Source organism: Camelus dromedarius, chromosome 5 (assembly GCF_036321535.1).
Source record: "Camelus dromedarius isolate mCamDro1 chromosome 5, mCamDro1.pat, whole genome shotgun sequence".
Taxonomy (NCBI): Eukaryota; Metazoa; Chordata; class Mammalia; order Artiodactyla; family Camelidae; genus Camelus; species Camelus dromedarius.
In genome coordinates, this window is record NC_087440.1 from 1,975,235 (window position 1) to 1,988,487 (window position 13,253).

At 34.0% G+C, this 13,253-nt stretch overlaps 1 protein-coding gene across 10 annotated transcripts in view; it reads right to left on the minus strand.

Moving 5' to 3' along the window:
• DENND4A (DENN domain containing 4A) overlaps nucleotides 1-13,253 on the minus strand; it is a 118,954-nt gene that overhangs the window by 63,252 nt on the left and 42,449 nt on the right. For all 10 annotated transcript variants that reach the window (XR_010380809.1, XM_064485477.1, XM_031452875.2 and 7 more), the window contains one exon: nucleotides 5,977-6,226. Coding sequence is in view for 9 of the 10 variants with exons in the window: in XM_064485477.1 (XP_064341547.1) it covers nucleotides 5,977-6,226 (250 nt within the window). In the remaining variant the exon portion in view is untranslated. The remainder of the gene's footprint in view (nucleotides 1-5,976; nucleotides 6,227-13,253) is intronic.

Here is a 13,253-nt window from a genome sequence, read left to right on the forward strand (position 1 = left end):
TTTATAAAGGACCCTCTATTGTGAAGTCCCAACTCTAGTTCCCAACAAGCCACACCTGTAAAGCTAACAAAAACCTTCAATAACCTCTGTGATGATAAAAAGGGAACTATATCTAACCATGTGGATATGGTAGAAACTGAAAGCAATATTTTAAAATAAAAAACAAGGACTTAGAGATAAAGTAAAAGTTATGAGGCTCTATGAGGAAAAGAGCCATGGATATTCAAACTACAGGAGGGTTTTCTAAATTTTTTCATATACAAAGGTTCAGCAAAAAACAAAGTAGGAAGAACTATTGTTCTAAAAATGCTTTAAATGTTTAACCATAATATATCCATATTGTGGTGTACCATGGCAAAAACATACTCTCAGATGCCCTTTCTTCTGGAATTAGGTACATGATTTAGCTACCTTCTTTGTTAATAATTCCACTTTTCTAAATGAACCTGCTAAATCAAACACTGACATTCTTGAAAGGTTGTAAAACAAGAGCCATCTGTATAGAATATTTTTTAAAATATGCTCAATGAGTTAAAAACTGAGGAGGGAGTTAGCCAAAAATTTGCTATGTGAATCAAAGCACCTGGACTAAAGATCCTTAACTATGCGTTTTTGCAGTTTTGGACCACATGACCACTCTTAAGTTCTCTCCAACTCTGAAACATTACTATTCTATTCTAAATCAATTAAAGTTCAAATCAGTTAAGGCTTACGGTCCAAAGTTTAAAAACTATTTCCATAAGCTTTTAATGGGAGGCAGAGGGGGAGATTTTTTTTTTTGAGGCCAAAGCTTTAAGCTTGATATAAAAATCACATGGGAACTTGGGAAAAGATTCAACACACATTTCCTCATGTCTATTAGACTGCTGTGTTTTTTTTCTCCTGGTTTAGAAAACTAGTAAGTAGATGCTTTGATTCAAGCTACCTAATCTCCCACAACAAGAATAAGCTATAATAACTATACTAACTTTATTCCTAACCACTTCCTGATTCTTTATATATATTAGACAGATATGAAAACAAGTTTCCTACATTGCATGTCTATTTTACTTTTTCTGAAAGAGTTAGAAGGCACTGTACAACTACTCCAAAGATCAAAATTTGCTTTTACTACCTTATAATCAATGGAAACAAAGACTGTTAGCAGATATAAACCACAACTCATTGCTTAAAAAAACAGACATCTACCACTAAGATCAGGGAAGTTTCTCTATAGTCAGGACTGATACCAGATTTAAGAATAGGAAAATAAACATTTAAGAGGGTTTTATTCCTGAAATGTTTCTTAAAAGAACTTGAGAAACACCAGGCCAAAAAAAGAAAAAAGCAAAAAGCTCTTCCTTGCAGTAAGTCAGTTATACCTTAGTAAAACTGAAAGAAGGAAAAAGAAAGAAAAGCTCTTCCTCAGTCATTAAATACACACAAATAGGACCAATTAAGCAGAGTTAACTAAAGGTGTAATTAATAATAGCTAATATTTACAATAGCACTTACTATGTACCAGGCACTATCCTAAGTTCTTTATAAATAGTAATTCATTTAATCCTCACAAAAAGCCTGTGAAATAAAATACTACTTTATCCCTGTTTCATGAATGAAGAAACTGAGGCACCAAGAATCTAACAACTTATCCAAGACCTGCATCTGGAATTCAAATCTACCCCTTTAGCTACAGTCCATTCTGTTTACACCATGTTACACTGCCTCTTTATTCCTTCTGCAGAGAATTAATGTTTTCTAACACACTGGGACCAATATGTCAGGGTAAGGAAAAACAGAAACTTGTGTCTCTGGTTTTGGTTTCAAAGCAACAAGTCTACCTTGAACACTTCGATTAACTAGTAAGACCTAGAAATGGTTCTAATGACATTGTCAATTTACTTTGAATCCAAAACCAACAAATCTACAAAATAAATGGAAAATTCACCAATGGGAAAACCACAAGCATCTGTGAGCCTGAATAGCCTTGCTAAAATACCAAACCAGAACTGAAATGAGGGTAACCTGGACATCACATTATGGAAGGGTTCAAAAACCCTTTTTGCTATCACTATCAGTACCACCTAAGACCTGTAAAACTTATTTGCTCCCATGATCTTCCTGTACCATAATCTCACCACTGTCACATGTCATCACCAAACCGAAACTCAAGGATGGCATGAAAGAATAGGGCATTTTGTATATGAGTGACCATTGACAAGAAATGGTCATCTCATTAGGGGTCAATGGCTGCAAATAATTCCTTTAGGATATATAACTGAGATATTGTCAATATGAATTTTTTGGATGACCTATTCAAACATTTTAAACAAATACTGCTACTACCTTAAAATTGCAAATTTTTCTACCAGAAAATTTAGAATTGAAAGATACTTATAGATAACAAGCTAACACATACATAGTGCTTTCTTATATGTACTGAGACATGATTCTAAATTCATTAATCATCATAATAACTTGTAAGGTAGATGCTATTATCACTCTCATTGTACAACTGTGAAACTGAGGCACAGAGAGGTTAATTTACTTACCCAAGATCACACAGCCAGTAAGTGTCTGAGATGGGACTCACATCCAGACACTCTGGCTCCAGATTCTGTGCTCTGAACCATTCAGCTATCCTAATCTTAACCATTACACAACACAGATCTATTTTACTATCTTATTGAGGGGGTTTCCCAAATATTTTCAGGTTCCCCACATTTGCATTTTATCCAGTCACAATTCCATATACTCCAGTTCTTCATCCTGCAGCTTTATCTAAAGCTTCAGTATTTCTCATGTTGCTAGCTTAAGAGAAGATAAATAGTTTTAAAAACTTACCATGAAAACTTAATAGATGATGAGATGTGTGTAAAACTTTTTAGATTTTAGCAAAGTGTTAATTCACATAGTTATAATAGGAAAAAACTGCACATATCTGCCCTAGGATCATTAAGAAATTAAATTTGAAGTTTTGCGATGTGTCAACCCAATTGTTGACAAAATCATACTTAAGAAAAATCAATGCTTTTATATTTTGTTGATTAAACTTTTCTGGATAAAGTTTTTAAAACATATGCTCTGATCCAGAAATTCTAGGACATATCATAAGGAAATAATTTAGCAATGCAGAACAGTGTTTGGAAGTTTGATTCTGGAGTAATACAGTCTGGGTTTGAATCTTGGTTCAGCTGTTTATTAAAGGTATGACCTTGGGCAAATAATAATCTTTTTAACTCTCAAATTTCCTTCTCTGTAAAATGAGGAAAAACATCACTCAGGGTGGTTGTGAGGATTAACTGATTTAACGGATGTGAAACACTCAGAACAGTAATATAGCACATAAGGGCTCAATAAACACAACTTATTTTAGTAAAGATGTAGTTGTAACTATGTTCACAACAGCTTTGCTTGTAATATAAAAAAATTAGAATCTAAATGTCTTACAACAGAGGATGGAATAAATTGTGTCACATCCTTAATGCAGTAATATTCAGCCATTCAAAGCTGTTATATATGATAAGATGCTAAACCTCCACAGTAATCAAAGAAATGCAAATTAAAATTAGAATGATTACTTCTTACTATACAGTTAGTAACTAAAAAAAAGGGACTGATAATCACCAGTTTTGGTGAGGTATGGGACCTGGGAAAGACATTCTTATACAGTACAGCTGCAGGGAGTATAAACTGTCACAACTTTTTCCAAGTTGGCAGCAATATGTCAACACTTTTCAAAATGTAAGGTACACCATACTCATCAATTCTACTTGCAATTATTTATTCTTCCAGAAATACTCCAATAAGTATACAAAGAAAAAGGCACAAGATTGATTAAAGTAGCATTATTTAGTAATGGGAAAAACTGGAAGTAACTTGTATTCATCATTCTTCATTTGTACTTTCTGGAATACTATACAATCATCAAAAGAATCAAGTAAAGAGTTATATTAATTGATAAAGATGGATAGTAGAAAAAGTTTATATCAGAATATATTAAAATATCCAACTTTTGAAAAATAAAGGATGAATTTATCCATATCATACATACTCCACATATGTGCACACAAAAGAGTCTGGAAAGACACAAGCCAAATTGTTCATTGTTCTTCCTGGCAAAGGATCACAAAAGATAGAAGCAGTAACAAGAACTTTCACAATGTACATCACAGATCTCCAATTTGCTCCCCCTCTTTTTCTTTTTCTTTTTTTTTTGAGTACATATTTCTTTTAAAAATTTAAAATAGCAATAAAAGAACAAAGATAAATATAATTATAGATCACGCATAGCCTCAGGCTACTGGAAGACTTCGGCTTTTACTAAGAGCGAGATGGGAAGCCATTAAAGGTTGTAAGCAGAGGAGTGATTGATCTAATTTATGTTTTAAAAGGATCCCTCCTGCTGCTATGTGAAGAACAGGTTGTAGGAGGCAGAAGTGGAAGTAATGATCAGTTAGACCAGGGGTTTGGCAAACTGTGGCCTATATCTGACCTGAGGCCTGTTTTTGTAGAACTGAGTTAAGACCTGTTTTTACATTTTTGAAGAGCTGTTCTTTAAACAAAGAAGAATATTCAACAGAGACTGTATATGACATGTAAAACCTAACTTATTATTTAGCCCTTTATACAAAAGTTTGCCTAACTTCTGAAATAGAAGGCCATTGCAATAATCCCATTGAGAGATGATTATGGTTTAAACCAGAGTTGCAGCAAGCGGAGAAGTTGAGAAGTACTCAAATTCAAAATACATTTTGAAATTAAAGTCAACAGAATTTACAGAAGAACTGGATGAGAAGCAGAAGATAAAGGTTAAGGATTACTCCAACGGTTTTTAGTCTGAGTAACTAGAAGAGTAGAATTTCCTCTTATTAGACGAGGAAGACTATGAGGATAAGTAGGTTTGGAGAGAGACATCAGGAGTTCAGTTTGGGGCATGTTAAATTTGACATGACCTATTTGATAAGACATCCAAGAAGAGATAATGAATTAGAAAGATCCAGGCTACTCACATAAATTTAGAAGTCATCCACGCATAGCCTGCATTTAAGTGATTAGATCATTGACAAAGTGAGTTTAGATTATGAAGATAAATAGTCTGAGGACTGGATCAGGGGGCACTTCATTGTGTAGAGGTTAGGGAATTGGGAAGGAATTAGCAAAGGCAGAGAGGGAAGGACTAGTGAGGTAGGAGGAAAAAGCAAGAGAGTATAGAGCAGAGACACTGTGTCTTCTCTTTCTGCCACTATTTCAAGAAGGAACAAGTGATCACTGGTATATAAATCCACTGAAAAATGAAGATGAAGGACTGATCACTGGGTTCAACAAGAGCAATCTTGATGGAATGACAAAAGACAAAAGCCTAACTGGAAGGAGTCAAAGTGAAGAAGGGGACAGAACGTCTTCTCAGATGTTTTACTGTAAAGAACAATCTAGTGGGGGAATGGATGGATATAAGGATCAAGAAGTTCTGTAAAGAAGGGAGGTACTGCAACATGCTTTGCATGCTGGAGGAAATAATCCACGAGACAGAGAAAAACTGAAGATTCACAATAAAGTAGGGAGAGTGGGAAGGGTATAGCTCAGTGGTAGAACACATGCCTAGCGTGCACAGACAGGGTCCTGGGTTCGATCCCCAGCATCTCCTTTCAAAAATATTAGTAAGTAAATAGAGTAGGAAGAATTGTTGAAACCATGTCCTCAAATAGGTGAGTATATGAGTATTAGTAAACAATTGGAGGGCTTAACCTCGGCTAGTGCATTACTTTTGCAGTAAGGGGGGAAAATTATTTTTTTGCTTTAAAAAAAAAAGAAAGCTTTCTGCACCGCTCCTTTTGAAAGTAAAACTAAATTACTTTCCTAAAAATAAAAAATTCAACATCTTCAAAACCATATTTTTTAATTCAGTAATTGTACTGTGCTGTTTTCCACAGATTTATTTTAAATTATGCTCTTTTCATCGGTGGCTAATTTTGTCAGTGCAAAAGAGTCACTTACCATACTGTTATTGAGATTCTTGTCAACTTTGCAGAATGTGTGTGGTGGACTTTCTCCTTTACTGGGTATAATAATACATATGTCTGTAACAGCCAACGTATTCTGAGTCATGTTTTCAGAGGCTCTTCGGTAAGTGATATAAATTCTTTGTGATGAGGTACTGCCACTAATATTTGCAGGGCGTCCGTAGGGAGTACTCTGAATAATTTCACACCCTTGTTTCAATCTTTCTTTCCAGTCATATAAAACCCTAAAAATGAATTAAATAAATTAGTACACAACTACAAAGCACCCTCAAACATAAAAGGTAATGTTGGCAGGTATCATAAACTGATCCTTAAATGTAGTAGATATTCCAATCTCACTGGAAGTCTGAATTCCACAGGTCCATATAAAATTAAATAATAACTGTTGTCCCTACCAAAAATTTAAATTATATAAGGAAAATTCAGATTAACCTGTTTGTTGACATAAACCACAGAACGGCAATTCTGTGCAAAGACACTTGTTTTAGTATTCCATTTAACAGACAGATGTCTGTCTGTCTGTCTGTCTCTAAAACCAAGCATCATCTTTAGAAAAAGTAACTTTGTATTTTGACCAAGGTTAAAATTTTACAAAAGGCTCCTTAACATACAGTACAGAACCTGCCTGCATGCTTTTACCTCCAATACTTCCTTCAGGTTTAAGAGAGCATTTCAGGTTTTCAAAAAAGAAAATGACCTCAAATCTATCTTTAATCAAAAGTATAAGTGAAAGTTTTCCCCTTCTCCTTTATGGTAAAATCATAGGCTTTTAATAAAGGGCAGGCCAGGCTTCTATTCCTTCAAATTTCTAAATATTATTATGTAAAGTACTTGGAAACAAAGAAAACATCGTGCTTGAATAATATTAGTTTATTTCTTCACAGAATTCACTAATTTGTACTTTAATCCTAAGTCCCTGGTATTAGTCAAAACAAATTTAAAGCCCTACTATATTAAATGTGTTTCTGCATTTGCTATAAAAATTATTATAGCAGTAATGTCCCCCAAATCAATCTGTATTTACAAAATCCCATTATACAAATAAATTTAGTGCCAGAAATAGGTCAAATTATTTCTTTCTAATACAATTTTTAATTTCCCTTTTGTCCTGGCTGTCAGCAAACTTAAATTTTTTTTTCCTTTCAACATTTTATTGCGAAATTTAGAGCAAAATTTGATGCTTAATCATAGTAGCTATGTATATCCTAACATTAGCTTAATTGCTTATTCCTCCTTTTTAATCTTGTTTTTCTGTCTTGCCTTTTCTTAATCTTAAAAAAAAGCATTGTAACAGAGAAGTTAGATACATCTAAATTCAAATTCCTACCACCTGTTTTCAGCTGTTTATCTTAGGCAGTTACTTAACTTCTCTGAGCCTTTGCTACTCAGCTATAAAATTTAAAATCTAACAGCTATATGGCAACAAACTGGACAATTTAGAAGAAAAGTCCATTTCTAGAAACATACAGTCCACCAAAGCTGAATCAAGAAGAAACAGACAATCTGAACAGAGCGATCACTAGAAGTGATACAGAACCAGCAATAAAAAACCTCCCTGCAAGGAATAACTCTCCCAGACTTCAGACAATACTATAGAGCTACAGTCATCAAGACAGCATGGTATTGGTACAAAAACAGACATACAGACCAATGGAACAGAATAGAGAGCCCAGAAATGAACCCACAAACTTTTGGTCAACTAATCTTTGACAAAGGAGGCAAGAATATACAATGGAATAAAGACAGTCTCTTCAGCAAACGGTGTTGGGAAAACTGGACAGCAGCATGTAAAGCTATGAAGCTAGAACACTCCCTTACACCATACACAAAAATAAACTCAAAATGGATCAAAGACTTAAACGTAAGACAAGATACAATAAACCTCCTAGAAGAAAATATAGGCAAAACATTATCTGACATACGTCTCAAAAATGTTCTCCTGGGGCAGTCTACCCAAGCAATAGAAATAAAAGCAAGAATAAACAAATGGGACCTAATGAAACTTACAAGCTTCTGCACAGCAAAGGAAATCATAAGTATAAGAAAAAGACAACCTGTGGAATGGAAGAAAATTTTTGCAAATGAAACCAACAAAGGCTTGATTTCCAGAATATATAAGCAGCTCATAAGACTTAATAAGAAAAAAACAAGCAACCCAATCCAAAAATGGGCAGAAGACCTAAACAAGCAATTCTCCAAGGAAGACATACAAATGATCAAGAGGCGCATGAAAAAATGTTCAATATCACTAATTATCAGAGAAATGCAAATCAAAACTACAATGAGGTATCACCTCACACCAGCCAGAATGGCCATCATTCAAAAATCCACAAATGACAAATGCTGGAGAGGCTGGGGAGAAAAGGGAACCCTCCTACTCTGGTGGGAATGCAGTTTGGTGCAGCCACTGTGGAAAACAGGATGGAGATTCCTCAAAAGACTAGGAATAGACTTACCATATGACCCAGGAATCCCGCTCCTAGGCATATATCTAGAAAGAACTCTAATTCAAAAAGATATGCACCCCATGTTCAAACAGCACTATTCACAATAGCCAAGACATGGAAACAGCCTAAATGTCCATCAACAGATGACTGGATAAAGAAGATGTGGTATATTTATACAATGGAATACTATTCAGCCATAAAAACCAACAATATAACACCATTTGCAGCAACATGGATGCTCCTGGAGAATGTCATTTTAAGTGAAGTAAGCCAGAAAGAGGAAGAAAAATATCACATGAGATCGCTCATATGTGGAATCTAAAACAAAACAAAACAAAAAAACAAACAAAGCATAAGTCTAAAACAGAAATAGACTCATAGACATAGAATACAAACTTGTGGTTGCCAAGGGGCAGGGGGTGGGAAGGGATAGACTGAGATTTCAAAATTGTAGAATAGATAAACAAAGAGTATACTGTATAGCACAGGGAAATATATACAAGATCTTATGGTAGCTCACAGAGAAAAAAAATGTGACAATGAATATTTATATGTTCATGTATAACTGAAAAATTGTGCTCTACACTGGAATTTGACACATTATAAAATGATTACAAATCAATAAAAAACATTAAAAAAAAAACCCAACCTCCCTGCAAACAAAAGTCCAGGACCAGACAGCTTCAATGGAGAATTTCACCAAACATAGAAAGAAGAAACTATACCAATCCTACTCAAACTCTTCCAGAAGACTGAAGAGGAGGGAACACTCCCAAACTCTTTCTATGAAGCCACCATCACCCTGATACCAAAACCAGACAAAGACACTGGCAAAAAAGAAAATTACAGGCCAATATTGTTAATGAACATAGATGCAAAAATTCTCAACAAAATATTATCACAGAATCCAACAGCACATAAAAAAGATTGTACACTATGATCAAGTTGGATCATCCCAGGGACACAAGGAAGATTCAACATACGCAAATCAATGTGATACACCACATCAACAAAAGGACACAAATCACATGATCATCTCAATAGATGCAGAAAAAGCATTTGATAAAACTCAACACCCATTTATGATAAAAACTCTTGCCAAAGAGGAAACATATCTCAACATAATAAAAGCTATTTATGACAAACCCATAGCCAACATAATACTCAGTGGTGAAAAGTTGAAAGCCTTCCCACTAAAATCTGAAATAAGACAAGGATGCCCACTGTCATGACTTCTATTCAACATAGTATTGAAAGTCCTAGCCATAGCAATCAGCCAAGAAAAAGAAATAAAAGGGATTCAAATTGGAAGAGAAGAGGTAAAATTATCACTATATGTGGATGACATTGATACTATATATAGAAAACCCTAAAGGCTCCACAGAAAAACAACTAAAGCTGATCAAAGAATTAGGCAAGGTAGCAGGATACAAGATTAACATACAGAAATCAGTTGTACGTCTTTATACTATCAATGAAGTATCAGAAAAGGAAAGTAAAAAAAAAAAAATCTCTTTTAAAATCACATCAAAAAATAAAATAAAATAGTTAGGAATAAACCTGACAAACGAGGTGAAAGACTTACACATGGAGAACTACAAAACATTAAGTAAATTAAAAATGATTTAAAGAAATTGAAAGATATCCCATGCTCCTGGATTGGAAGAATTAACATTGTTAAAATGGCCATACTACTCAAAGCAATTAATCTACAGATTTAATGAGATCCCTATCAAATTACCCAGGATATTTTTCACAGAACTAGAACAAATAACCCTAAAATTTATATGGAATCACAAAAGACCCAGAATTGCCAAAGCAATACTGAAGAAAAAGGACGAAGCTGGAGGAATAACCCTCCCAGACTTCAGACAATACTACAGAGCTACAGTAATCAAAACAGGATGGTACTGGCACAAAAATAGACATATGGACCAATGGCACAGAATAGAGAGCCCAGAAATAAACCCACACACCTAGAGTCAATTAATATCTGACAAAGGAGGTAAGAATATACAATGGAGAAAAGACAAGTCTCTTCAGCAAGTGGTGTTGGGAAAGCTGGACAGATGCATGTAAATCAATGAAGTTAGAACACTCCCTCACACCGTGCACAAAAATAAATTCAAAATGGCTTAAAGACTTAAACATAAGACAAAACACTATAAACCTCCTAGAAGAAAACATATGCAAAACATTCTCTCACATAACCTTAACAATGTTCTCCTAGGGTGGTCTACCCAGGCAATAGAAATAAAAGCAAAAATAAACAAATGGGACCTAAGTAAATTGATAAGCTTTTGCATAGCAAAGGAAACTATAAACAAAACAAAAGGACAACCTACAGAATGGGAAAAAGTATTTGCAAATGATGTGACTGACAAGGGCTTAATTTCCAGAATATATAAACAGCTCATACAACTTAATAACAGAAAACCCCAATTCAACCCAATCCAAAACTGAGCAGAAGACCTAAACAAGCAATTCTCCAATGAAGACATACAAATGGCCAATAGGCACATGAAAAAATGCTCAATATTGCTAACTATCAGAGAAACGCAAATCAAAACTACAAAGAGGCACCATCTCACACTAGTCAGAATGGCCATCATTCAAAAGTCCACAAATGATATATGCTGGAGAGGGTGTGGAGAAAAGGGAACCCTCCTACACTGTTGGTGGAATATAGTTTGGTGAAGCCTTTATGGAAAACTGTATGGAAATTCCTTAAAAAACTAAAAATAGACTTACCATATGATCCAGCAATCCCACTCCTAGGCATATATCTAGAAAGAACTCTAATTCAAAAAGATATGCACCCCATGTTCAAACAGCACTATTCACAATAGCCAAGACATGGAAGAAGCAACCTAAATGTCCATAAACAGATGACTGGATAAAGAAGTTGTGGTGTATATATATATACATATACATACATACATACATACATACATATATATACATACACACATATACACACAATGGAATACTACTCAGCCATAAAAAAGAATAAAATAATGCCATTTACTGCAATATGAATGGACATGGAGATTGTCATTCTAAGTGAAGTAAGCCAGAAAGAAAAAGAAAAATACCACACGATATCACTTATATGTGAAATCTGAAAAAAGACACCAATGAACATATTTACAAAACAGAAACAGACTCACAGACAGAGAAAATAAACTTATGTTACCAGGTGGGGAAGGGGATGGAAAGGGATAGATTGGGAGTTCAAGATTTGCAGATACTAACTACTATATATCAAATAGATAAACAACAAGTTTATATTGTATAGCTCAGGAAAGTATATTCGATATCTTGTAGTAACCTATCATAAAAAAGAATATGAAAACAAATATATGCATGTATATGTACAACTGAAACATTATGCTATATGCCAGAAATTGATACAACATTGTAAACTGACTAAACTTCAATTTAAAAAATTATAAAATCGAATTCATAGGATCTTGGCAGAATGAGAAGAGAGCATAAGTAGGATTACTGCCTGGCACACAGATGCTCAGCTGAAAACAAAAACACAACACACACAGAACAACCATTTATTACATCAAATTCTTAAAAGATATGGAATGTAAGTACATTTGATACATAAGCTATCTATTTTCTTTCATTAGGAATTGTGCTGTTGTATATATTACTTGTATTACTATTTTCAATTTTTATATCGTTGGGTAACTTCTCTTATCCATTTAAACTGTAAGCTTTTTAAGTCAAGAATGATGTCATATCCTCCACAATGACAAACACATGAGGACAGCTATACGAGTGGTTAATTTATTCATTCCACTTCAAGTCCTTTCCTATTGGGGAATTCTTCCAATGCTTGGAAAATTCCTCATGTCTAATCTAGGCTACTCTAACACCGTAAAAAGAACCTGCAACATTCCCTTCACTTTATTTGAAAACTAGAATTCTGACAGTGATCAGTTATCTCAGGAGTAACTTAATCTAATTTTTTAAAAACAAGATCTAACAGATGGCTTATTTCTCCAAGCCATTTACTAAATACGTAATCTTTATATGAAGCAATATAGTATCTGTTCTGAAATTACTGCAATTAATTCATGAATTAATACAATAAAGACTGAGTTTAATATAACTTTTTGATATTAAACATTGGATAATAGAATTTTAAAAGTAGAAGAAAGTTAGGAGCTCTTCCAATTCATCCTGTCTCCCCTCAGGCATTAATAACATGACTTATCTACTTTCAGACTTAATATATTAAAGGATGGAATTTTTATAACCCTTCTGCTGAATTAGTAGAGACACTGATATCTTCCTTATTTTTAACCAAAATATTTTAAGTTAAGCCCATCTACTTTTGCAAAGAGAGCCGTGGAAACAAGAAGGCTAATCTTCATTCCACATAAGCTCTTCATCTATTATGAAGACATTATTAAAGCTACTCCTAGACTTCCTTTGGCCTTTTTCTTTCAGTTTTTCAGGGAGAATCTTATGTACATATATAAATAAATAAATACATATGTATGTATACATTTATATTTTTTACATTTATGTATTCCTCTTTTATATATATATTCCTCTTAAAAAAAAATCTTTGTAGAAACTGACAAGCTGATCCTAAAATTCATTTGGAAATTCAAGGAAGAATAAACAAAACAATGTTGAAAAATAAGAACAAAGTTGAAGACTCACACTTCCCACATAAGTAATGTAAGTAAAAACTTACTACAAAGCTACAGTAAACAAAACTGCATAGTACTAAATGGGAGAGACATACAGGTAAATGGAACAGCACTGAGGGTCCAGAAGT